Source organism: Sus scrofa, chromosome 14 (assembly GCF_000003025.6).
Source record: "Sus scrofa isolate TJ Tabasco breed Duroc chromosome 14, Sscrofa11.1, whole genome shotgun sequence".
NCBI classification, from domain to species: domain Eukaryota; kingdom Metazoa; phylum Chordata; class Mammalia; order Artiodactyla; family Suidae; genus Sus; species Sus scrofa.
This window is the reverse complement of record NC_010456.5, coordinates 64,905,397-64,931,675: the sequence shown is the minus strand read 5'-3', so window position 1 is coordinate 64,931,675 and position 26,279 is coordinate 64,905,397. Positions and strand designations below refer to the sequence as shown.

General features: G+C 38.5%; 1 protein-coding gene and 1 long non-coding RNA gene across 2 annotated transcripts in view; one reads left to right on the top strand and one right to left on the bottom strand.

The window, feature by feature from the left end:
- The window catches only part of LOC106506013, a 448,664-nt gene that overhangs the window by 28,749 nt on the left and 393,636 nt on the right, over nt 1-26,279 (bottom strand). The window lies entirely within an intron of this gene.
- The window catches only part of TMEM26 (transmembrane protein 26), a 44,234-nt gene continuing 24,181 nt past the window's right edge, over nt 6,227-26,279 (top strand). Inside the window, 2 exon segments of the mRNA NM_001244582.1 lie at nt 6,227-6,500; nt 23,325-23,403. Of these exon segments, the coding sequence (NP_001231511.1) occupies nt 6,310-6,500; nt 23,325-23,403 (270 nt within the window). The 5' untranslated portion in view covers nt 6,227-6,309.

The following is a 26,279-nucleotide window of genomic DNA, read 5'->3' as shown; positions in this document are numbered from 1 at the left end:
CCCTTTTCTCTGCACCCTCTCCAGCACTTATTGTTTGTAGACTTTTTGATGATGGTCATTCTGACTGGTGTGAGGTGATACCTTATTATAGATTTGATTTGCATTTCTCTAATGATTAGTGATGTTCATCATCTTTTGATGTGCTTTTTGGCTACTCTGTCTTCTGTGGAGAAATGATATCAAAACTAGCTATTGTGAGAAAGGAAAAGTAGGATATTGAAAATGTATTTGAAATTAAGGAAACAGCAACTTGAAAGCATCTTGCATATATACAGAATGCTATATCGAAACCTCATGGGAATGACTAACTAAAAGAGAACAACAGACACACACATTTAAAAAAGAAAAAGAAATCCAACCACAACACTAAAGATAGTCATCAAATCACAAGAGAAGAGAACAAAAGAGGAGGGGAAGAAAGAAGTCTAACATCAACAAATCCAAAACAATTCAAAAATGGCAATATGAACATATATATCAGTAATTACCTTGAGTGTAAATGGATTAAATGCTCCAACCAACTGAAAAACACAGGCTGGCTGAATGGATACAAAAACAAGGCCCATATATATACTGTCAACAAGAGACCTACTTCAGATCTATGGACACTCAAGAATGAAGGTGAGAGGATAGAAGAAGACATTACATGCAAATGGAAATCAAAAGAAAGCTGGAGTAGCACTCCTCACATTAGCTACATTTTAATTTAATCACCTCTTTAAAGACCTTCTCTTTTCTTTAACAGCTCAATTTTATTTTTAAAAATTTTTATTATAGTTGATTTACAATGTTCTGTCAATTTCTGCTCTACACGAAAGTGACCCAGTTTTATAGATAGATAGATAGATAGATAGATAGATAGATTCTTTTCTTCATACTCTCTTCTACCATGTTTTATCCCAAATGATTGGATATAGTTTCCTGTGCTATGTAGCAGGACCTCATTGCTTATCCATTCTATCCATTCCATCCATTCATGTAATAGTTTGTGTCTACTAATCCAAAACTCCCAGTCCATCCCACTCTCTCCCTCCCCGCTTGGCAACCACAATTCTGCTTAAAGACTTTATCTTGAAATCCAGTTACATTCTGAAGTACTAGGGGTTAGGATGTTAACATGTGGATATTGGGGAACATAATGCATCTCATAATAGGAAGAGTGACTCAAAACCAAGCTTTGACTCCAAAGCCAAAAATCTTAACTATTTAGCTATCCTCAGAGGTGACTCTTACACTATTCAGGGTGATAAAACCACCAACATTTTTAGACTTATCATCACAGCCAATCATACAGTGTTCCCACTGATCTATGAAATTCTTTCACATGATATGATGAAGCACTGAGCTCATACCAATAACATTTTTTACTGCTTTATTATTTACCCCACCATTTACAAGCAGCTGGCTTTAGAAGAAGACTCAGCTGTGATACCAGCTAGGGAATAACTTATTTCTGTTTTGGGGTGTTTTTTATTCAGCCTTCACTCCTATCTTCATTTGCTTACTCAACAAATATTTACTGCGTGTCTGCTACATTATGGGCATTTTTCTAAGCACTTTAGAAACATCAATCAATTTAATTTTCATAACACATGAAGGACCTCATGATTCTTCCTTTATAGGTGAGAAGCCAAGGCTTAAAAAGAGATTAAGTAACTTGCCAACAATCACTTAAGAGGTGGTGCCAAGGTTTGAAGAGGGCATCTTGAAGGCAGCCTCACTCCAGACCTTCACCCATACTTTAGATTTTTCTTCCTTGCTAGCTGTTAAAGTGTCTTAAGATTGATAATTACCAACTACTTTTTTTTTAAAGAAGAGTAAATTACTAACTTAGAGCTCTATTTTTTCCTCTCCTATTACATATAATGTGAAACAGTTGCAGTTACAGTTCCTATTTAATCCACACATTTTGGAACAGTAAATACACCTGTGAGTTTTCTGGTTCACATTTGGGAACTAGGAGCTAAGACTTCACCTTAGAAATAATGGAGAAGATCTTTGAGCCAAAAAGGATACAATTGAAACAGCGCTATAAAGCATGAGGGGATGGATCAGGAATTTTGAGAAATCTCAGGAAAATCAAACACAGATAGGATTGAGTCAATGGAGAAACTATAGCAGAAGAAAACAACCTCAGATAACAAAGGCGAGCATGGTTCTTTCTATGAGAGACTTTAAGAAGGTGAAGTCATACCAGCAAGTGCAAAGAGCAACTGCACTCAAAATATTATTCAATAACTATATTCAGACTGTCTACATTGGGGACCATCTCTACTCCTTACCTAGAGTTACCAATGATCTCAAGCTAAAATCTAAGTAATGTTCATTAAAGGAAGATGGGGATGAGACTGCTAGTAAGGGTGTAAAGAGAATCAGTGCATCCTTGGGGCTGGATGTGGATGTTTGCAGCAGCGAGGTCTTTGAGGAACACTCCTTACTTACACCACCTTACACCACTGCCTGCTTGTGTGTGTGTGTGTGTGTGTGTGTGTGTGTGTGTGTGTGTGTGTGTGTTAGAGTGACGTCTGAATAGGACCAAAATGGGGCTAAGGGAGATATGAACATTATTAGGAGGTTGTGGCTTTTGAGACCAGCCTGTAACTTTGGTAGCTCTGGAAGCAGATGGGACTTTGGATTGCAATGCTATTGGGAGGCCATAGGTAGGTCCATAATTGACGCACAATATTTAGATAGTATCAGGCAGGGACATGCTTGGCATCATAAATGTAGGACATGTGCATGTCACTCCAGGGCTGAATGGCACTAGATGTATCAGTCAAAGTGCCTGCCATGCCTCCTTCCTCTCTGCTAAAACTGCCATACCCAGAAGTAAGCATAAAGGCTGCTTTCTTGACGGATGAAGAAAGTAGCTCTAAATTGGTCTTTGTACAGGCACTATCAATGATTGGTCTACAGTCAATCAATAGCCTTCTCAGTGGTCCATGGTGTGACCCAGTACTAAGAATCAAAGGAACTCAATCAAATTATTTTTCTCAGGAATTTGAACTCAGAATATGGAGAGATTTGGCTGGAAGCCAACAATGTCAGAATTGCTGTGAAAGATCCACAGACTGTGACCATCAGATCCCTGGAGCCTGTAGAGTCCACAGCTGTCCTCAAGCTCCAGTTTCCCAAGGCCTGGCCCATTAGACATCCTGTGCTTGATTTCCAAAGGATTCTATCTCCATTGTTGGAATAGGGGTACCTTTCCAACAAATTCTTTCTTTACTGGAGCTAGCCTGAGACTCTTTTGTGCAACCCAAACCACTCTAATTGAGAGAGAAGCCTGCCAACTGTGTTCATTTTGCATTAAGGAGGGAAGAGAGACCTAGCGACTGCTGTTCCCTGGGTCAGTGGAATGAGCTGGTTCTGATCTAGGTGCACCACCTCAGCTCACACCACAAGAACTGGCAGCTTGAGACAGTTTTTTCAAGAAAAGAAGATTTTTTCTTAAATTTCTTATTTTTTTTCCTCTTTGAAAGATTATTGGACTACTGGGTTGAAGGTCTCAAGATATATTTCAATACCTCCAGTTTTCTAAAACAAGTTTAGGAGCAAATTAAAAAGAAATAACTTTTAAGTTCTCATTAATGATAGCCTTATTTTTCAGATCCAGAAACAATAGAATCTATACTAAATGTAAACCTTCAAAACTGAGAAAAACAAAGATCTGTGGAGGTCAGATTGACCTCCCTCCTTTTTCTGTTAACTCTTGCTCCTGGAGAGCCCTTCCTAGGAAGCCTGGGAAAGAGAAAAGCAACCTCCTAAGGTAGGAAAGTGGACTGAAATCACCTTCAGGCAAGCCTTGGTCTCCTCTTGTTGAACTTAAAAATTTCATAAAACATTGACATCAAGTAAGGCCACTCTGTGAATGTGATGGATCAAGTTAAAAATAGGACCATTCTGCAATCATGCCTGAATACAGACAAAACATAAACATTGTCCAAACCACAAAAATGATCAAATGTTTCCCACCTACCTAAATTAGCTTTAAGATACTGAATCATAGAATTATTAACCTCACTTTCTGATAACCTCCAATTTAAAGACCACTCTCTTAAGCTCTTTTCAAAATCACCTAACACAAGGCCAATATTTTCTAGTCTTTTCTAATCTTTCTAACAGCTTCTTAGTGCGATGCCCCACACTTGTCCATGGAGTGTGTTCTCCTGCCCTAAAGAAGTAATAAACCCAACGTGTTCAACAACAGATGTGTTCCTGATGGTGTTGGGCTGGAGGATTTTGAAAAGACTTTGGAATGTCATGTTTCTCTCTCCACTCCTATCATTACATGTCAAGATGGTCAAAAAGCAGCTCCTGGGACTAACTTTCCTGGTCCCAGCAATAAATTCCAAGGCTTAACAGGCTCTTACTACCTGCCAGGTGCTTTACATGAATGATGCACTTTATTTATTTATTTATTTATTTATTTATTTATTTATTTGCCAAACCATTGGCATTTGGAATTTCTCCAGCCAGAGATCAAACCCACACAAGAGCACACACCTGAGCTGCTGTGGTGACAATGCCAGATCTTTAACCTGCTGTACCACAAAGGACCTCCTACAGTAACTCAACAAAGGTCACAACACAACTAAGGGGCTGAGCCAGGAGTCCAAGATGGCCAGCTGAGCCAGTGTGAGGGTTCCAATGTCCACAGCGTGCTGCCTCCCATGGCACTGGTCTACATGCTTTCAGGCATCACTGGTATACAGTCACTGGTCACTATGCCATTAGGCTATGTTGAAGGGCACTCTAATAAACGGCCCCAGGATATCACTGCTGGGTTTCCTGTAAGCCATCAGAGAATGCACACCCACAGGAAAAAAAAATCTCTCTAATCACAGTACCAGAAATAACTGAGCTTCTGTGAAGCAGTTGGATTTTTTTTTCACCCTAGTGAAGGCAGCAATCATATAATTCAGAGATTTCTACCTCATTTTAAGAAAAGTACAGGATGATTTTAAGTCAAACCTAACCAAGAAACATATTCTCTTTGAGTTTTAGTTTCAATTTTACCAATGTGGCCAAAAGAGCATTCCCACTTGGTAGTAATAGGACTACTGCTTATTTTTTCGGAAAGCTGGAGGCTGAGGCACAGAGGCTTAGAAGGTAATAATAATATCAAGCAAGAGCTCAATGACTTAGCCTCATTTTATTTATTTTTGTAATTACCTTCCATTTATAGCTGACTATACTGATTTTCCATTTATAAATGATATAAAGTTTCCTTTAAAAATTATTTCAGTAAAAAGTTGAGTCCCTTTAAGAGAAAATGTTAAATAAATAGTGGTACAGGTGGTAGGATACCAAACAAGGAAACAAAAATCATGAAGGTGTTCTGGGAAACCGTGACTTCAGTTTCCTCTTTGCCTTGGATGCTGGAAAGACAGCGCTCAGTTCTTCAGTCATTGCTCTCAAGGGTGCAGTTCTCCCCTCCATGAATTTCTCCTTCTAATCTAACGCCTGGCTGTATCTTCCATATCCTCCGCACTGCCCCCTCTGCCTTTTTGACTTGCCACCCTATTTCCTTTCAGAAAAAAAAAAAAAAAAAAAAAAATAGTGGGGGTTGGGGAAGACATAATAAAGAATATCTCTGCTTTAACGTCACCTTTTCCAAAAAGTAAAAGTGAGGTGCAAGGAGCTTTCAGAAAGCCCAGAGCACCATACTGCCTCTAGTCCTGGGAAGTTTTTAATTCTTGGAATTGGGCAGGAACCGGTATTTCTAAAACTGTCCAGACAGGACAGCGGATTCTTTGGCTCTCCCGCTTCCCATCTTAGAGTTAACCACGAGAGCCTGTTTCTGTAAGAAGTGAGTGAATTAAAGTACTTCAGCAGCAAAGTAAGCAGTACGGTCCCCCAGGCATCCCCCTCCCCCTTTCTGGCTCTACAGCCCCATGACCTTCAGTCTACCTCTCTCCTCTTTCAAATCCCTCGAGTGGGAGGGGGGTTTCCTCCGGGACCCCACAGAGGCCTGGGGATGGGGGTCGAGGGCAGGGATGGAGAGTGGCCTCCCCGGGATTGGGAGGGGGATGGGCAGACGAGGTAAAAGGTGCGGAGCCAGAGCCGCATAGTCCCAGACTCCCCGGAAAGCCCGAAAAGCTACGTCTAGAATCTCCTCGCCTTCCAGAGTTGTCAGGAAGTTTGGGGGAGGGGCGCTGCGCTCTCCGCGGGCGGCGGGAGCGTGAGGGAGGACGAAAGCAGCCGCAGGTCTCCGAGCTGTCACGTTCCGCCCACGGGCGGGCTCCGGTGTTCCCGGCGGGTCCGCCGGGCACGGGTGCGGGGCGGCCGGCAGAGCGCGCGGGCGGCATGGAGGGACTGGTCCTGCTCAACGCCCTGGCCACCCGGCTGCTCTTCGTGCTGCACTCGCTGGTCGGAGTCTGGCGAGTGACCGAGGTGAAGAAGGAGCCATGGTACTGGCTGTTGGCGCTGCTCAACCTCTTGCTCTTTCTGGAGATGGCGCTGACCCTCAAATACAAGAGCGGCAGAGGCTACAAATGGTGAGCGCACCCTGGGAAAGGGAGGGAGCGTCAAGCCCTGGGTACTGTCCGCCGTGGCACTCGCGGACAGCCTCAGAGCTCGAATCCCCGCAGTCCGCGGCTTCTTTACCGGGACTCGGACCCCCTTTGTCCTCGCTGGGAGCTTCGAAAGAGCGCGAGATGCTTGGGCGTCTTTTGGGCACGCCGGAGAGCCCCTGGGTCCCAGGGCAACAGGGGAAAGGCTCGAGTCACAGCCACGCGCCGCCCAGTCCCAGGTTTGGCAACTTGGAAGATGGAGAAAAAAGAAGGGAAGAGCTTCCCTGCTCTGCAAAAAGTGCTCCAAAGTGGGAAAGTCTTGGGGGCAAAAGGGATGTCGTGCGCCCTAGGTCCTGAATCTGGGTGTGTGTGGTTGTGCAGGGGTTAGCCTGAGGGCATGCAGTTGTGGGAATGCCCGTCGCTGGGCATCAGTGACTTGGGCAAGAGCTTGTGCTCATCCCACATACTCCCGGGTGAGAAGCCTTGGTTTAAGCTGCTTTGTTTGGTTCTAGCCCCGCGCGCCATGGCAAGGAACCGGCCTCAGGTGTCCTCCGGACTTGGTTGCTTTAGAGCCTTTGATAATGGTCAGCCAATCTTCTCAAAGATGGACTGCGCTGCTCATGAAGGGACTCTCTGGTAGTGGTTCAGACTTAACCTCCACGTGCCACACTACAGGCTCTGCCTGATGCCTTATTTCCTCCCCTAAAGACTTGAATGGCAATCAAAGAATTGAGAAAAGGATTCCTTGCCATTTACAATGAGCCTCTATCTGCATTGCTCCACTCCCAGGAGGTTTTCATCCCCAACTTCTCCAAGTTAGGGCTTTTCCTGTATTATTTTTTAAAACAATGAATCTATGTTTTCATATATATCAATGTTTTTTAAAAATCCAATGCTATGAGAAAGAGGAAAATGCTATTAGCCAATTCAAGAATTATAAACACTATAGCATTATAGTTATCCAGCATACTAAGAAAAACAAATTCCTTCAGCAGTTTTACATATTAACTACAAAGTCTGTGTATTTTATGACAATCCAAGGGAGAGAATATGTTGTCTCTTAATATGATGTGAATTTTGCTTGAATTTGCCACTGACAAAAAATTGCTAGAATTATCAATGAAAAAAACTATTCAAGTAGAATCTAAAGTAGAATGTCACTGCCCCCCACCCCTTAACAGCTTATTAAGCAGGACAGATCTGAGATACTTTCCAGTGTGCCTTTTGGAAGTCTGAAAGAAAAATGGTATTAGTTCCCCAAAGAAGCCTTAAGGTTAAAGAAACAAAAGGCAGAAAAGTGTTCACTTAGCAAGCAGGTCATATGAGATTGATTTGGTTTTTACTCACTAGCTTTAACATGCTAGGGTAGAAAATATCTTCAGGAGGATGAAGTCTGAGGCTGCAAAATGTTCCATGGGAAGTAGTCCTGCTAGCAACCATCACCAGAGCTTCTGGGAGAAATGTCAACCTCAGAAGAGGGACTCACTCAGCCAGCCCTGAAATATTCTCCTCCCTCTCAAAGAGTGGACCAGAGGGCTTAGCTCACATTAAGTCAGAATTCCTTGCCACTTGTGCAGGAATCCTGTAGACAAAGGATCCTTCACGTCTATATCACCACCGATTACTGGTTGACTCAGACTGACATCTAACTTCAAACCCAGAGAGAGGGAAAAAAGGTTGGGGCAAAAAGGATGATAGTCAATGCATCAAGTTAAATGGGAAACTGGGAGCATGTTTATGTATAGAGTGTGGCCTCAAAATCAGTCAGATAATGGAGTAAAATCTAGGCTCTCCTACTTACTTGCTGTGAGACATTGAGCAAGTTACTTAACCATTTTGAGTCTCAATTTCCTCATCTATAAATATTTATCTCATGGGTTGTTATGAATGAATGAGATAATATATATTGATGATCGAAGAATACACAAGAAATGGTCTTATATAGATCTTAGAGTTTTTATTTTTCTTTTTATTAAAAATATTCTGTGTCAAGTGAACATATTTTATGTCTGTATAAGTCAAAAAGCTTTAGTTGAGGGACTGGCTAATAAACCGCTGGTTCAGAGTCAAAAAGAAGAAAACAATTCTCACCTTTATTTTAGAACAGGCTCATGATGTATATTGTTATGTTACAGCACTAATTTTAAAAATTGCTACCTCAATATCTAGACTATATTTGAGAATAAGCAAAAAAACCTTGATAGGTTTTGATTATAAAATTTCAGGAACAAATGAGTCTTGTAAAAAGATCTAAATAGAAATGTGTATAGTAACGCTTTGTTCTACTGATATTACCAAATACAGCTGAGTCTATAAATATGGTCATTTTTGTGATGGACAAAGCTCAAATGATATTCTTTCATAAGTTGGCAAAAAAAAAAATCAGAAAATGGAATGTGAAAAAATTATTCCTGATAGAACATGGTGACAATTAAGAAAAGTTTGATTTGGGACATATTCCATTTCTGGGTTGAAGTTTTCTGAGTAAGGGAAAGTGTAATTTTTTGTTGTTTTGAATGGTAAAAAAGTTTTCATTGGAAAATCAAGGCTGATTGAATAAAAAAAGATAAAGTAAATATTATGGCAATATCCACACCTCTAAGTAGGAAAATGTTACTATAGAGATCTATATGTAGATCCATATAAGTATAACTATATATATCTTTTAATCCAATGGTCTTACATTTTTGAATCTATCCTATAGAACCAAATGTACCCATATGTAAAGACATACATATAAAATACAAATTTCCATCTTGTTAATAGAAAATAAATCTAAAAGCAACCTGATTACTCATCAACAGATTTACCCATAGTGTGGGATATTTTGCTGGTATTAAAAATAATGAGCTAGATTTTAGCTATTGACCTAGAGGAATGTCCATGATACATTGTCAGGAGAATAAAATTACAGACTTATGTATATTTTGGCTTCAATTTTTTTAAAAAGTACTTGTCAAATAAATAGAAGAAGGAGGAGGGGGAGGAGAAGGAGAAAGGGGAGGGGAAGAAAGAGAGGAGAAGGAGAAGAAAAAGGAAAAGAGGAAGAAGGAGAAAGAGGAAGAGGAGGAGGAGAAGGAGGATGGAACATCGTTTTATACTGAAAATCAGTCAATCAATCAGGGCCTAAATTGTGGACTAAACTCTGTATACACCTGAAGCAAAAATGTCTTTTCTGGGACATCAGATCCATGAACCTCCTTTAGACTGCTCTAGGCTAGTCTAAACATTGTTTTTTTTTATTATTATTAAAATTTTGTACCTGGTCCTAAATAAATCAAATCAACAGAAATCATGGGGCAATAAACAAAGCTATAGAGGAAAATGTGAACAAAATTTCTTGAAATGTAGCAAACATATTACACTTTTCCAAAGAATGTTTCTTTAGCTATTCTTTGGAAAGGAAAAATGGAACTAAAGCTGCTGAGCTCAGCTGTCTGGGGACAGGCAGCATTACATCAACACTAAGAACATGCCAGTTGGAGAAGCTTAATTTGTTGGAATCCTATAGGATGAAGAGGGGAAGCCAACAACACATTCCTCATTAAGTCCAACAAATGTGTGCTGGTGGAATTTGCCCTTTCTACCTAGTATTTATTAATTTCATCTGCTTATTCACTTACATTTCTATAAGATGGAAATTAGTATCACTTTTCTTTTTTCTTGATTTTACTTTCTGTTATCTGGGCAACTATCCAGAGGATCTGTGAATTATCATTTAGGTAGAGACAAACAGAAGATTTCCAGTTGCTTTCTAGCCAATACTGATAAAATCTTCCTTGGAGGATAGAAAAAAACGACCAAGTTTGGGACAAATTTGAAGGCTGTTCACTTAAAAGCAGGCAGTATCTGAGAATAAACATAAATCTAAGTTGAATTAAAGAATACTGTTATACTGTATTAATAAAAGTATAGAATTTTAAGCTCTGACCTTTCTTCATCAGAATTTTAAGAATACAAGGTAAATATCATTGAGTTAATAAATACCTCACTTATTTGGTCACCTTTCTTCATGGTGGCTCTTTCCTTTTTCCCTTATTAAATTGATTCAGACAACTATTTGTTGACTTGTGTAGTAAGTAAGCATGATACACAATAGACATTGTGAAGAAATTGAAAACAAAAACATTTGAGATTTTGAAAGAAAAGGGAGCATTTCAATTAAGTGTTCAGTGTGTGGGGATGAGAATAAGTATGAATATTGAGTATTTAGTAATGTTCAGGTTCTTTCAAGTGTGTTACAGATATGTCCCCACGTGATCCTGATAGCAGATGTAATTATTTTGTGTTTCTCTGTTCTCTCCCATTTTTCAGATGAGGAGGCTGAGGCACAGCAGTTAAGCCATTTTACTTAAGTCCACTTCGTTGGTAATTGGGGGAGCAGGGATATTAGGTCTCCTACAATTTAGTAGAGACAGGATGTGATGAGGAGTTATGAGGGAGAGGGGGATTTTCAGCATTTGAGCTGTGGCAGGAAAAATGGATAAGGGAGAGAAGTACCAGGGTGGGATAGGTAAAGGCCATCCTGAGAGAGGTGAGTGTGGGGAAGTGAGCAGGTTTCTCTGGAGGAAGCACAGAGCCTTACCATTCTTCATTCACTAAAAACACGTGGAACATCTCATATGTGTTAGATTTCTTTTTAGCACCAAGAATATGGAGGTGAATAAAACAGGTAAAATCTTGCCCTAAAAGAACTCACATTTTAGCCAAGGGAGGCAGAAAACAAGTAAATAATAAATAAGTGTGCTGGGGGGTAAGGTGGTAGAAGATACAGACTTCCAGTTATAAGATAATTAAGTATTAGGTATATAATTTACACCATGATTAATTAACACTGCTATACATTAGATATGAACGTTATTAAGAGAATAAATCCTATGAGGTCTCATCACAAGGAAAAATATTTTTTCCTGTTTTTTTTATGCTATATCTATGTGAAAGGATGGAAGTTCACTAAACTTATAGTGGTAATCATTTAATGATATATGTAAGTAAAATCATTGCATTATATATCTTAAACTTACACAGTGCTGTATGTTAATTACATTTCAATAAAATGAGAAGGAAAAAAAAACAGGTGCACTGAAAAGTAACAATAAACAAGTAAGCTAATGAGTGATCAGAACTACAAAGGCCTAAGTGGTATGGGTTACAGAAAAATGGGGTAACAGGGGAAGGTTCTGCTGGAGAGGCAACAAGCAAGCTGAGTCTGTTAGAGAAGGAGTCAGGTATGGGAAGAGCCAGGAAGACAAAGAAAGAAGTGAGAGAAGAGCTAGTTCTGTGTGCCTTGGGACACTTCTGACATCCTCCCAGAAGACAGATAAATAATGACTTTCTCTTCTACTTTTCATTGTCTCTTCCCCATGTCCTCCACTTCCAAATGAAAAATTCCTTCTAAATGTTATATTTTACCATATGTCATCTGTTTTTCTTTATTGAAGTATAGTTGATTTAAAATGTTTCAGGTATATAGCAAAGTGATTCAGTTATGCATATATTTATATTCTTTTTCAGATTCTTTTCAATTATAGGTTATTCCATGATATTGGATATCGTTCTCTGCTATACAGTAGGTCTTTGTTGTTTATCTGTTTCATACACAGTAGTATGTACTGTTACCATATCTCATTTGAAACATCATGTGTTAGAAGATGTGTGGGTGGTCCCCCAACTGAAAACAGGAAAGATAAACTAGGAATCAAAAGGGATTCTATCCTGAACTGACTGCAAGTTCAAACCAATTTTGTAAACAAAACAAACAAAAAGCTTCAGTGAAATGCTTTGATTACTCAATTGTATTGAGAAGGTTCAACAGCAGAAATGAACAGCTAGACTTGACAGATACCATGTGAAATCTGATCTTGAACAAGTTTTGAATAGTGTAGAAGGGCTCCATAAAATGTAATTCTGTAGTACCTGATACTATGTATCTTCCTCTACCAAAATTGCTTAGGTAACTACCACAGAGAAAGTTGCAAAGTAAAAGCACTCTTCTGATTTTGTTGGATATCAGAGAGGATGAAATGGAGGCATTTAGAAGGAGGTACTATGATTTCCATATGGCCCATGGGGGCACTGGAAATTGTCCCAGCAGATAATAAACTCTTTTCTATCCTCATTCACATTTGGTGTCCATATTTCCTGATATCTCTCCTCAGCTTTTTAGCGATGCTAGTAACACTTTGTACTGTCCATTGGCTTTTTTAGCACTGCCTGCAGTGTATATCCAGAGTTTTATAATGTTCATTATCTTTGCATGAGTTTTTGTGTATGCTTTTTATACCCTGAGCCTTGAGCTAATGCAAAAGGGTGACTTATATTTGCATCCTTTATGTAGGCACATACTGAATAGTCCTAGCAAATGACTTTGTTTTTAGTCATCTGAATCATGGTTTAGGAAGAAGAATCTTATCTTACCTTGAATTAGTACTATGCTTCACACCCAAGAAAAAGTCATATTTTCTTCTTTTATTTTTACAATGGACTTGGGATCCAAGCAATAATTATGTCTGCATTTAGAATGGGACCCCCAGGAAACTGTACCACTGAATAATGTCCATGCTTCTCTCCATGAGTATGTTCAACTGAGACATTTAGAACTGAAATTTATGGTTGTAATATTTTGTAACTTCTTGTACTTGACTGGGAGAAAAGCAAATTGCAAATTAGTGTGGGCAGCTCCCATGAGTCAGTATATATATATCTCCCTACTTCTAAATTTCACACATTTCTCCTTCTCACAGCAGTGACATTATGCATACAGCATCAGGACAAATCTGAATAGTTTAACTTTTCCAACAATGGAAAATTGCCCTTGACATCCAGGTTTATTTTCCCTACACCCATGTCCCTCTCTAATCTGGAAGTTCTGCTGAAGTACTAGTATCAGGTGTGTTAGGGTGTGTAAATCATTTTGTTAAGACAACTAGTGTTTTTTTTTTTTTAATAAAAAAGTTTTTTTTAAAAATATGCAGCATCAAAAAATAAAACTTCTCTGAAAATCACATTATGATTGTTTATTATTAACAATTGTTCATATAAATGCCAAGGTGGGGACTGATTTTTTTTATTTTTTCTGAACATAAACTTATCATTGTTGTTCTATATTTCATACAAATTGTCTTATATATATTTTTATGTATTTATATTTTATCTTTGGGTTGTATGACCTCTAAGAGGTAGCTCGTGTATGACTGACTTAATGTTGGATGCTTATTAGAATAAAAATTAGTAATCTTTAGAAAAATAGAAGTCTTCTCCAGGATGGGTGCTGCTGCCAGCCCTGGTTTGATCCTGCAGTAGTCCTTTGCTTTCTTATTTCCATGATTGAGCCTCCTGTCCCCCACACTTATTTTATTATTAGGAAGAACCTCTTAATAAATTGGCTGTGCCATTTTCTGAGTCTTTTAATAATGATGAGTATGATGATGACAGTGAGGGTGATGGTGATAATGGAGGTGGTAACAGTTATTAATGATCGAGTATGGACAAGCCTCAAGCTTGCTTTACATCCATTATCTCCTGTAATCCCCACAACAACCCCATGAATTAGTTTTCATCTTTATTACCATTTTATGATGAGGATTCTGCTGCATAGGAAGGCTAGATCACTTATCTAAGATCACAACTAGTAATAATAAATCATTAAACCAATTCCTAGCCTCTGGTGAACCTTCCCCTTCATGGAGCCAGGCTTTTGCATTGAATGGATTAACTCATTCACTCCTCAGAATAGCCCTGGTGCTAGTATTCTAGCTCCTACTTGCAATCAAGGAAGGGGAAACTCCCAGAAGTATGCATACACTGGACTGGACTTCATCAGCCTATTTGTTGTGCTCCAAATTCAAAACCATATTGGTTTTGCCTGTGGTCTCTACCACTACATACAGCTTTGGGGTCAAGCAGTCTAGAAAATTTCAGACTGCACACAGCCCTGGCTCAGAGACATTCTTGCCCAAGCAGACACCCTTGTAACAGCAAAGCAGGTGCAAAAGAAAACAGAAGAGGGGAAACATTCTAGAGTGTCTTTATTTTCAGTCCTAAAGTGAAGAACCAATCTCTTCCACAGTATAGAGATAAATACCACTGTCTTTTATAGAGGGAAATAAATTAAAGCATTACATAAATAACATCCATAACACATTTTATCCACTGAGAGACCATTAAAATTCCTGTAGTCATTAGCACTTAAGTTCTCTTGTTCATTAAACCATCATTTCTTATAGTAGGTGCTATGATGGTGTTCTGGACAGAATATAAAACATATGCAGTTATATGAGAACATGACAAAAGAATACTCTGAGAATGAAATAATTTCCCACAGATTAAGTCCAAGAGCAAAGAAAGGCTGTAGAATAAAGATACAGTCTATACAGGAGGCTTGTTAGATCAGGAAAATTTCTCAGGTATGTGATTTATGTCCTGGCCTTTGAAATGGCTGGTGGTTTTACAAGAGTGACAAGAAGAGAGAAGGGCTTTTCAGGTTGAGGTAACATGATGACAATACTTAGGGTTTCAGTTGGAACCAATTCCTTTAGGAAGATGTCATGATTTTCTTTGCCTCAGAAAGTCTATGAGCAAAACAGTACATAGATCCTAAAATCATTGCATATTTTGTCCCTGTAACTCATTTAACCATACTGAGGCATTTTGCTGAGGTGTAAAGGTAATCGACCTCAATTTTTTCTTTTTTTTTTTTTTTTTTTGTCTTTTGTCTTTTGAGGGCAGCACCCGCGGCATATGGAGGTTCCCAGGCTAGGGGTCTAATCTGAGCTACAGCTGCTGGCCTATGCCAGAGCCACAGCAACGTCAGATCTGAGCCATGTCTATGACCTACACCACAGCTCATGGCAACGCTGGATCCTCAACACACTGAATGAGGCCAGGGATCGAACCCATGGCCTCATGGTTCCTAGTCAGATTCATTTCTGCTGCACCAAGATGAAAACTCTAAGGGCAACTTCAATTTTAACAGAGCTTGTTCTTGCTTCAGATATCCTCTTGGAAGGGTTTAAGCGAAGTATATGATACTAATTTTGCTAGTGGTTTATACTGTGATTTCAGAACATGACCCTACTGAAAAAAACAGCAACAGCCAACAATGAAAACTATAATTAAGAGCCCTGGTATTCACCTTCAGAAGTCTTCTCTTCTTTACAAACCATTAAATGGGGGCATTCATCAAGAGGTTTGGAAATAGAAAGAAAGATTCCATTTAAATAGGTGTTCCCAGCCCACAGGAAATTTCTTCCTGTCCTGTCTGTTCTTGTCATTAGTCCACCCCCCCCCCCATCCTCCCCATAAGATCATGGACAAAACAAACTTATCATCTGATCTGGGTACCTCTTAAAATATACACACTCCTTATTCAATTTTCCATTGAAATTTTGGAGTGTGGGGAGTTCTCATGAGCCTGTGGCCATTTGGTTGAGGTCCCCCCCTCCCCTCCCCGCTCCCTAAGGGCTCTGGGAGGGAGGTGACTGTAAGGGGCATACCAGGGACTTCCCATGCATTGGGGGGTTGTGTGTTCTGCAAGGGCATTCTTTGGGCCCATTTCGAGGGGGTTGCAGGGAAGTAGATGCTCTGTGAGGGCTGTCGTACTGGCCTCCCTTTCCCTCATGTGCTAATAGAAAGCCCTCCTGGGCGGCCCAGATGGAAACCATGGATGTGAAGGGCCACTTAAGGGAACTGGTCTACATGTAAGGAGGACAGACAGGCCTCAAGTTGTTAGATAGGGTTTAGGGGCTCATGAAAGGATATCACGACCTAGTTTCTTGATTTCCATGAAAAGACGCCGATTATTTAAAGTGCTCCAGAAATTTTGAGGATCCTCAAGACAGTTTAATGTGCGCTTTTGACACTTGGGTCTAGTATCCTTACAACTCCACTGTGCCTTTGTAGTGTGGGAAATACTAAGATATGAAATACAAATAAAATTGCAGTTCACATCAAAGTAATTTTGGAACATTAATTTTGCTTCATTTAAATACTATCTATTTTCAGATTGAGGCATATAATTAGAAACTTAGAATCATTATTGTTTGCGGAGAGAAAAGCTAAACAGGGTAGTGGGTGTTATTACAGTTAATTTTTCTTCTTTTTGCTTACATATATTGTTCTATGATTCTAAAATGAATGAGTGTTACTTTTTCAATAAGAACACAATAAAAACTGTCATTTGCAGAAGAAGAAAATGGAATCCTAACTCTAAACTAATGGTGGGTTGAAGTCGGTATAATCCATTGCAGGGCTAAACTGCTGAATGTCATGACATAATCATTTTGTGAAAAACCTTATGTCAAGTTGAAATGACAACTTCGAATGATAAATGATGTTCTATTTTTGGATGAAGTGAACTGAAAAAAAAAAAAAAAAAACCACAGTGAGTATAGCTCCTTAAGAGCTCTGAGCAAAGTCTAGCAATAGGAAGACCTACAAGCATATCTGATTAGTAAACAAATAAGTACCCAAACAGATAAAGAAAGGAATCCTTTAAGATGGTTCTCCTGCTGTGTATTTAGAAACAAGGGGTATGTTGGCTAAGGACTGTGAAATAAAAAACAAACGAACAAAAATTTCTGTGAAGAAAAAAACATCTTTAGGAGGGCTTTGACTTAAAAAAACCAGCTGAGCAAAGGCAAGGCAATTTTGGCATAAAGTATTAGCGTTGGGTACCCTCTATATGGTGGTAGGTTAATAGTGATTGGTATTATAATAAATCTGAGTTTCCAAGGGAAAATAACTCATTAGTAATAGGGTATTATCAAATTTTGTAAAAAGTTTCCACTTGGATATGTCTTATTCATTTAATCATATATTTATCAGTTTTTTGTTAGTCCATGAATAGTATATCTTATTTTTAGAAATAAGTATCCAGAAACCTGATTTAAGTTATTTCTGAGATGGCTAGACCCCTCTAAGGTATTAGTCTTCATACAGAATGCTCGTGGTTAGCATCTACTTTTGATACCATTCAGACATGAAAACTGGAGCAAAATGATTTGGTAGCACCTCAGAAAGGGCATGCAATTTGGTTAGTGACACAGAAAAAGGTGGGATCCAGCCTTAGTTTTTAATTTTGAGACCTTACATTCTCCTTGGTTCCAAAAATGATTGCACTGACAATGCACTATCAAGAATATGGCAAACCTTCCAAATAATAAGTAACAGTTAAATGTCACCTTGAAATATTAAATCTCGCATAGGAGCAAAAAAATATCAAATTCATACAAGAAAAGAATGATTAGTTTCCTTCAGACTCCTGATATGAATCAATTTATGATATTTAAAAAACAGATTTCTAGTCAAACTAGCAAGAGAATGTCAAAAAAGCAGGAACTGTAAATCAGCTAAGAACTTAGGAAAGTCAATATTTGGGGGAGCCCCACCAGGCATTTTGTGGGGGATCTGAGGGGACAGCAGTGAGCAGACAGGCATAGTTCTCATGCTTGTATCATTTAGAATCACTGGGAGACAAGTGATAGCAAACACACACACATACACGTGCACATATATAATTATAAATTTTGAAATTCAATGGGGTAAAAGGGTAGAGTGATTTAGGACAAGCATAAAAAGGAGATCAAATTTAGGCTGGAAGGACACAGCAAGTATTTTCTGTGGAGTTCCTCAATCAGCTCTAAAGCTAATATGAACCTTGAGAAGGAGGTAATCAGGTGAAAAGTTTGAGGGAGAGAGGAATTTCAAGGAGGAGAAATACATGTATGAGGGGTTAAGTTCGTAACTCACTTAGCTGTTATCAGGACCTGAAAGAAAGCACCTTCATGGGAGCACAGTGAGGAAGACTGACAGGCAGGGGAGCCAAAGAGGTTGGTGGAGCCTTGACTGTGTAGCATTTTATAAGTCACAGTGGGCAAATAGCCCAGGCAACCCAGGACTCTATGATGGTCACTGCCTTAACATTGAATGCAAAGTTAGGCAATGATGTCCTCTGCAGGGCCAACAACTTCCTTTCATTTAAGAAGCATTACATAGGTTTAGTTTTGAGAACCATAGTTTAAAAATAGGCTTGAAGAAACAATCTTCCAAGCAAGTATTTTTAAGTGTAGATAGTGAATGTGTGGCCAAGAGCATATTGGTGGAGCTGAGCCTGGGTAAGGTGGCAACTAACATGTTCTGAGCATTTATAATATCAGGCTCACAACATACACATGATCTCACTTAATCCTCACAACCAAACTACGAAGAGGATGTTCTTATACCCATTTTATAGACAAGGACATTGAGTCTCCGGAGAGGTAGTAACTTTCCAAAGATAAATGAATGGAAGAGTTTTCGAAACTTGAGTTTTTGAAATTTCTACTGCAGTGTAACAAGTCCTGGAGAGACACAACTCAAGAAGCATACTTGCTACCAGACCCTTGGAATGGGAATAAGAGGTCCCTGGAGATGCCAGCAGCCTCTACTCACTTCATTTGCTCAGCCCTCCCTATATTTATAAATTCAGATATGCAAGCCTTTAAGCATTTGCTTATTAAGCATTCACTAAAGACTTAATAAGACAACTGATACCACAGAAAAGAGAAAAAGATGAAGCAGAGGGAAGAGGGAAGGGACATAAAGATATGTATGACTCAGGATCTGCCTTCAAGGAACTTATACTAGGAAAGTGAAGTCATACATACACATATCTTTAAAACAGTGGAGAATGCATTTGGTCCCAAGAGAAATACAAGTTCAGATTAATTCCTGCCATGCCTTTAAAATACAGGAAGGATGTTGATGGACAGAGATGTCAGAGAAGGGCTTTCCCAAAACAGCTTGTCATAATTTGAAGGGACACTGGCCCTAAAAGCCAGGTCAGAACCTCTCTTCTCAGATGGACCAAACTGAAGGGGCAAGAGAGCCCTTGGCTCTTAACAGGGCCCTATGGTCAAACAAAACATATGCTATCTCTGGCTGAGATAAATATATCTATACATGTTTTAATGCTTTGCTTGAGAATGGAGACTTATTTTCCCTATAATTTTTGTAAAAATTTTGGTTGCATAACTACCCCGTCTGCTCTTGGAGAGTTAGAGAGGGAGGAAGAAGAGAACAAGCTTTCTGATTTGCTATTGATCACTTTGGGACTAGGCATCTCATTGGTAATTCCACCTGGAAGCCTTTGGAGATCCCAGCAAATCCTCTTTGGTGTAGGTGTAAGAGGGTGGGAAATAGGAAAAACTATGGACTCAGACTGTTGAACTGAATGTGATTAACTCTTGGGCTCTTTGGTGTGATTCTCTCTTCCTACTTCCTTTTCACTTATGTCAGATAAGTCTGATCAAGAGTGAGGGGAACTTTCCAAGGCTTTTTGTTTCATTTTGAATCCACAGCAGGCGGAAAAGTACTGAGTTGTTCAGCTTGATAGGATGTGGTAAAGGAAGAGGGAGGACAAGTGGAGATAAGATTAGATACTGGAGGCTTCTAATAACAGGGGGTTTAGATTTTCTGTAGCAGGCAGCACAGACAATCTTGGATCTTAAAGTTTTTTCCTTTTTTTTCTAATATAACTAAATTCTTAATTAGGGGAAATATGTTGAAACAGGACAGTATTTTTTCTGATGCTAGAAATAAATCTTATGCATAGAAGATGCTAAGGGTTATGGTTTGTTTTATTCTGAATCTCTTTCAAGAACTATTATATGTTCAGTCCATAGTTTTTCTAGATTATTATTGTAACAGTATTATAAGCAGAGTTAATCCCCACATTAATGAGAGACAACAAAATTGTAGCCAAGTATTTGATGTATCCAAACAAATATTTACATATTCCAACTGTCCCTCCAACTAGAATTCATTTCCTTTCCCAATTTCACAAAGGAAATATTCTTTCCTGCTGTTTCCCTTGATATGTAAGGTCAAAGAATTAAGTGTTCTTTTTCTTTTTAAAAGGATGTTCAACATGAGGGCTTTTTCTGCTGCCTAGCCATTGTCTAAGTCAGATTTTAATAATATCATGACCTATAACCCACTGTTTCAAAATTAGTTTTTGTAGGAAGTCGTAGGTAGGGTAGTGTCTATTTAATATTGATTTTTTTTTTAAAAAAAGGTTCTCTTTCTCTTGCCTTTTCTCCATTCCTGTCCCTAGAAGTTGAAAGATATTAGTGGAAGTGTTTAATAGCCTTTAAAAAGTCCGTTCTAAATAGCCTCCTCCATTTAGGTTTGTTCACTCCCCCTCCCCCAATTATAGTAGTGTGATTTTACTAGCATTTCGTCTCAAATGGTTTTATTTTTGAGCAATTAACATTGCTTTTTTTCAGGTCATTTCAAACCATTACATGTGTGTACTAAAAATGTTTTAATAGAATTATACTGACTTATAATTTTGACTTTCAGATTATTTATGAGTCCAGTCTAAAATAAAATGCAATTTGAAGAAATAAATTTGAAAAGTTGTAATTTTTAATCTTATTTCAAATTTCAAAGGATATGTTTTCATTGCAGAATGTCTCATAATTATACTAGCAATAGCTACTTGATACAGAATACACAACACTGCCAGGCACTGCTTTATAGAAAGTAGAGTTGACCCTTAAACAACATGGGTTGGAATGTCACAAGTCCACTTACATGCAGATGTTTTTCAATAACTATATACTATGGTGCCACAGGACCCATGGTTGGTTAAATATGTTGATGTAGAACTGTGGATACTGAGGGCCTACTACAAAGTTATATGTTGATTTTCAACTGTGTAGAGGGTCAGTGCTCTTAATCTTCACAGTGTTCAAAGGTCAATGATATAATGAAAATTACTGTGAGGGAGTTCCCATTTCGGCTCAGCAATAATGACTAGTATCCATAAGGACCTGGGTTCAATCCCTGGTCTCACTTAGTGGGTTAAGGATCTGGCATGACTGTGAGCTGTGGTGTACATCACAGATGTGTCATGGATGTGGTGTTTCCATGGCTGTGATGTAGGCCAGCAGCTGCAGCTCTGATTCAACCCCTAGTCTTGGAACTTCCATATGTTTCAGGTATGGCCCAAAAAGGGGAAAAAAAAAAATTCCTGTGCAATAAACGTGATTGCTATGGCCTGAATTGTGTTTCCCTCAAATTCATATGTTGAAGCCCAACCCCTAATGTAACTTTACCTAGAGCTTTTAGGAAGTCATTAAGGTTAAATGAGGTCATATGGGTGAGGCCCTAATCCAATAAGATTGGTGGCCTTATAAGAAGAGAAGAGAGAGAGAAATTTCCTTCTCTCCTTGTGATCACATGTACTTAGGAAATGCCATGTGAGGACATGATGGAAAGTGGCTGTCAATGAGCCAGGAAGAGAGCCCTTGCCAAACCCAAGCCATTCTGGACCCTGATCTTGAACTTCTGACCTCTAGAACTGGGAGAAAATATATTTATGTTGTTTATGCCACCAGTCTATGGTACTTTGTTCTGGCAGCCTAAGCTGACTGTTCTCATTTTCTGGATTTGGAAGCAAACTGGCTTTTGAACCTGATGTGTCTGACTACAAACCAAAGCTATCTCTTTGGATTGGCCTCTGAATTTTGAATCTGAAAATAATTTAAATAGCGTCCCTTTAAAAAAATACCAAACTCAGAGTTCCCATTGTGGGTCAATGGGTTAAGAACCCAACATGGTATCTCTGAGGATGCAGGTCTGATTCCTGTTCTTGCTCAGTGGGTTAAGGATACGGCATTGCCACAAGCTGTGGCATATACAGGTTGGATCCACTGTTGCCATGGCTGTGGCATAGGCCTCAGCTGCAGCTCCTATTCGACCCCTAGGTGGGGAACTTCCATATGCCACAGGTACAGTTGTAAAAAGAAAAAAAAAAAAAAGTTCTCCGAAAAACACCTTCATCTGTTGTTTGCATAGGCATACCTTGGAGATACTAAAGATTTGGTTCCAGACCACTGCAATAAAGCAAGTCACATGAGTGTTTTGGCTTCCCAGAGCATAGGAAAGTTATGTTTACACTAAACTGTAGTCTATTAAAGGTGCAATAGCATTATGTCTTAAAAAACCCAATGTACAGACTTTAATTAAGAAATCGTTTGTTAAAAAATGCTAACTATCCTCTGAGCCTTCAGCGAGTCCTGGTAATAACATCAGAGATCACTGGCCACAGATCACCATAAAAATAGAATAGTAATGAAAAAGTTTGAAATATGTGACACAGAGACGCAAAGTGAGAAAATGCTGCTGGAGAAATGGCACTGATAGACTTGCTTCACGTAAGGTTGCTACCAACCTTTAATTTGTAAAAAACACACTATCCATGAAGCGCGATAAAAGCAAAGCACAATAAAATGAGATGCTCCTGTATTTTAATTTTTACTAGATGTATCAGATACACACAAATCCAATTGATTTTGCTGAATTCTCTTCACCATCATCCAATTTTTGTGTTCCAGCAGAATGTAATTATGTGAGCTCTCCGAATTTCAGGTTAATTTTGAAAAATGTAGCCAATCTTCCTGAAATGGTGACATTGAAAAATCCAAGATTTACTCTTGGTGTACTTGCTTTTTGTAAAACATATTAAAGACAAAATATTCAGTTTTGTGCCTGAAACGAATTGGCAGTGTCCCATTAAGCCATATTAAAATTAACATCTATTAATTGGATTAGAAATTCAGCGAGAATGACAGCTGCTCATGCCTTTTACAGTTACTTTGTTTCTCTACAATCCATATGGCAGAAATCACATAATGCTTCTTTCCCCTTTGAAATAAACACTTGAGATAAAAAGCTTTGACTCAAATGGTCAGGGTATGTGCACTTGTTCTCTTTATTTTAAAAATTTGGTAAAAGCTGAACTATCTTTTCCCCCCTCTCCCACAGGTTTTCACCAGCCATATTTGTATATCTGATTAGCATTGTTCCATCATTATGGCTTCTTGAAATGCACCATGGGACCCAGGTATGTCCTTTTGGAAAGTAGGAAAGTGGAATATCCAGCAATAAATGACATTCATATTATAATTCAATTTCTATCAGAGATGCACTTTTCTAAAGACTGGAGTTACCAAGAATTAAATAAATAAGAGGCTGTCAGCAAAAAGGAAGTGAATCCATGATCTGTTGAAATCAATAAAAGCGGTGCATTCATTTAAAATGTAAGATGATACTATTATCAATTTGTGCTAGAGGTCTTGTTCCCAAGACGTCCCTTCCAAATATGCTACAATTAACATGGGGTATTAAAATTTGGTTTTAATCCTTGCAGCTTCAATGCGTTATGGTGCTAAGAATGGGCAGCGTTCAATAACCTAGCATCCTGTAAAATGACACTTTCAGGAATAAGAAAAACAAAAAAGAAACCCCATCATCTGTACTTTACTATACAGATATAATCACACTTGGAGGAACTATTTGAAATAGTTTGTCTTAAAATATGGGCTTTACAGATTCAGAAGATTCACTTTTGAGAGTCCTATGAGCTGTCTTAGTAAATAGGAATTTCACTCTAGGGCTCCCCCCTGCCTCCACCGTAAAAAAGTTAAAAGAGAGGAGTCAGGAAGCATAATACCACACTGGCTTTCAGTGGTCTTAATAGAAAATAAACTGGCTTTCAATAAGAGTCCCTAATCTATACCCAGAGAGAGATACTGATTTTTAAGTGGGTTGCTGCTTATATAGGCAACCCTAGGTAGTAGGCTTAAGGCTGGATCCAGCCGTTTATTGTTCCTCCTGTGACACACTGGGAGGGACAGGTAGTAAAGTCCATCAGACTGCAGCCTGGACTTCACATCTTCAGGGTTCAGATTACAGGACTATAGTTTATAAACTACAAATTATAGTTATGATATAATATTATTTTAGTAACTTTACTGGTAAAATCTATGAGAATCTCTCACAAATTGCTTTGCGGCAGTTGGTCATATAGCAAAGTTAAGCCTCTGATGTATGTTTCAGATATTCAAACCTTATCTGGAAAATACATGCTCCAAATTTTAGGCACACTGAGGGGAATTCAGCTCTGTGAACTAGTTTTGAAGAATTCCACAAGCATGTGGCCATAATGCAGGCATGAAAAAAAAAGTGTCTGCCTACATCTCCTGTTTAAAAAATACAGAAGTCATAGGCTATCTCTATGATTGTATCAAAGTATTTTTGTCAGAGTAGATTGGTTGGTTCAAGTTATCATAGCTTTTAAAAACTGTACCATAAGAATTAGGGGACTGTTTCAATTTCCTTACTACTCACTACTTTCAGGGGGTATGGAAATAAGCTCTGGTGATTTGAATCATTTTTTTCCCTTCAATCCAATTCTATAACATGGCTATCCTCCACAATAACAATTCATTTCCCCAAATGCTTTTATAATATAAATGTGTTGCACAGTTAATTGATATACAGGTCAAATTCCATTTCAACAAATAGCATACAACCAAAAGCCCTCTTTTTAATAAAAAGAGATTTTTGAGCCCTGGGCAGTACCTCTCAAATTTTCATACTACAAAAAAAATTGGACCTTTAGTAGTAATGAATTTACTCATTTTGACACTGAGAATTAAAATGAATGCCCAAAGATTGAATTTGGTAGGGTGAGCAGAGATGGAAGTAGAAAAAAGTGAGAGAGATTTTTTTTTTTAAAGTGTTGGCATTGCATTTAAAGAAATAAGAAACGGCAGAATAAAGGGAGGTACAGAAATTCTTAATCTATTCATGTAGGAAAATTTTGGTTATGATAATAATCACTTTTTTCATCTAGTCCCTTTATTTCAAAGTATTCTCAGATACATTTTCTCATTTATAGACCCAGCAACTCCTTATGTTAAACATGGTATATAGATTTCTATTTTACACATGAGGGCCCTGAGGCTCAGAAAGGTTAAATCATTTTCCCAAGGCCACACTGGTAATCAACAGCTGATCTCCGACTTATAACCTAGGTCTTGACCCCGAGTCCATTAAACCACACTTCCTTTCTCAATTATGTCTTCTGTGTTTTACAGGAATTTATGTCAAAATCATCTGAATTTTTCATGATAGGAAAGGATAATTTCATTTCCTTTCACACTTTCCATTTACTCTATATCTTAAATGTTCTAACCTATGATTGGCATTAGGAGAACATCCTGACCTATTTCCTGACAACGTTTCTCTTACATGATCAGTTCTTTACTTTCATTTCTGAATCTGGCTGGGTCTACATGAATGGAAACAAAATCATTCTGATAACAACTATGCCCTTAACTCTTGGTCAAGTCTATTCATGAAGTGGCACAATGAAAGCAATGGAAATTTTCTGGCCTTGAAGGTGTCACAGTCTTGTTTGACCCAAGGGAATATTCTTCAGTCTCTTAAAAGTTTTTAAGACATAGCCTATGAAAAAGTGACTTGGCACTAGGATCATCCACAAAACTCACTTATATAATGTAAATGATATCACCATAAAAACAATGCAAGTCAAGTTAGGTTTAGGAGTCAAACCCACTGCTCTTTGCGGCCCTAATGCAGCTGGCCTTTAAGGGAAAGTCACATTAATTTATAATAAATAGAATTGTAACAATAGAGAGACAGCCAGGTAGGTCTTTATACTGTAATTTGAACTACAAAAGTATTGCTACAAAGTTATCTTATGTTTCAGTAGAGATAACTACTTAAAAAAACTCTACAATGAGGATTTGTTGCTTGGTACACATATTTAATTTGTTATCTTCATTATCCTTTCTTGGAGCCTTAACTGCCCACAAAAAAAGTGTATAAACAACTGTGTTTTTGCTCTTAGAGATATGGTGCATGGCCATTTTTCTTAATTATTCTTGTCATTTCACCTATAACACTAGTTGT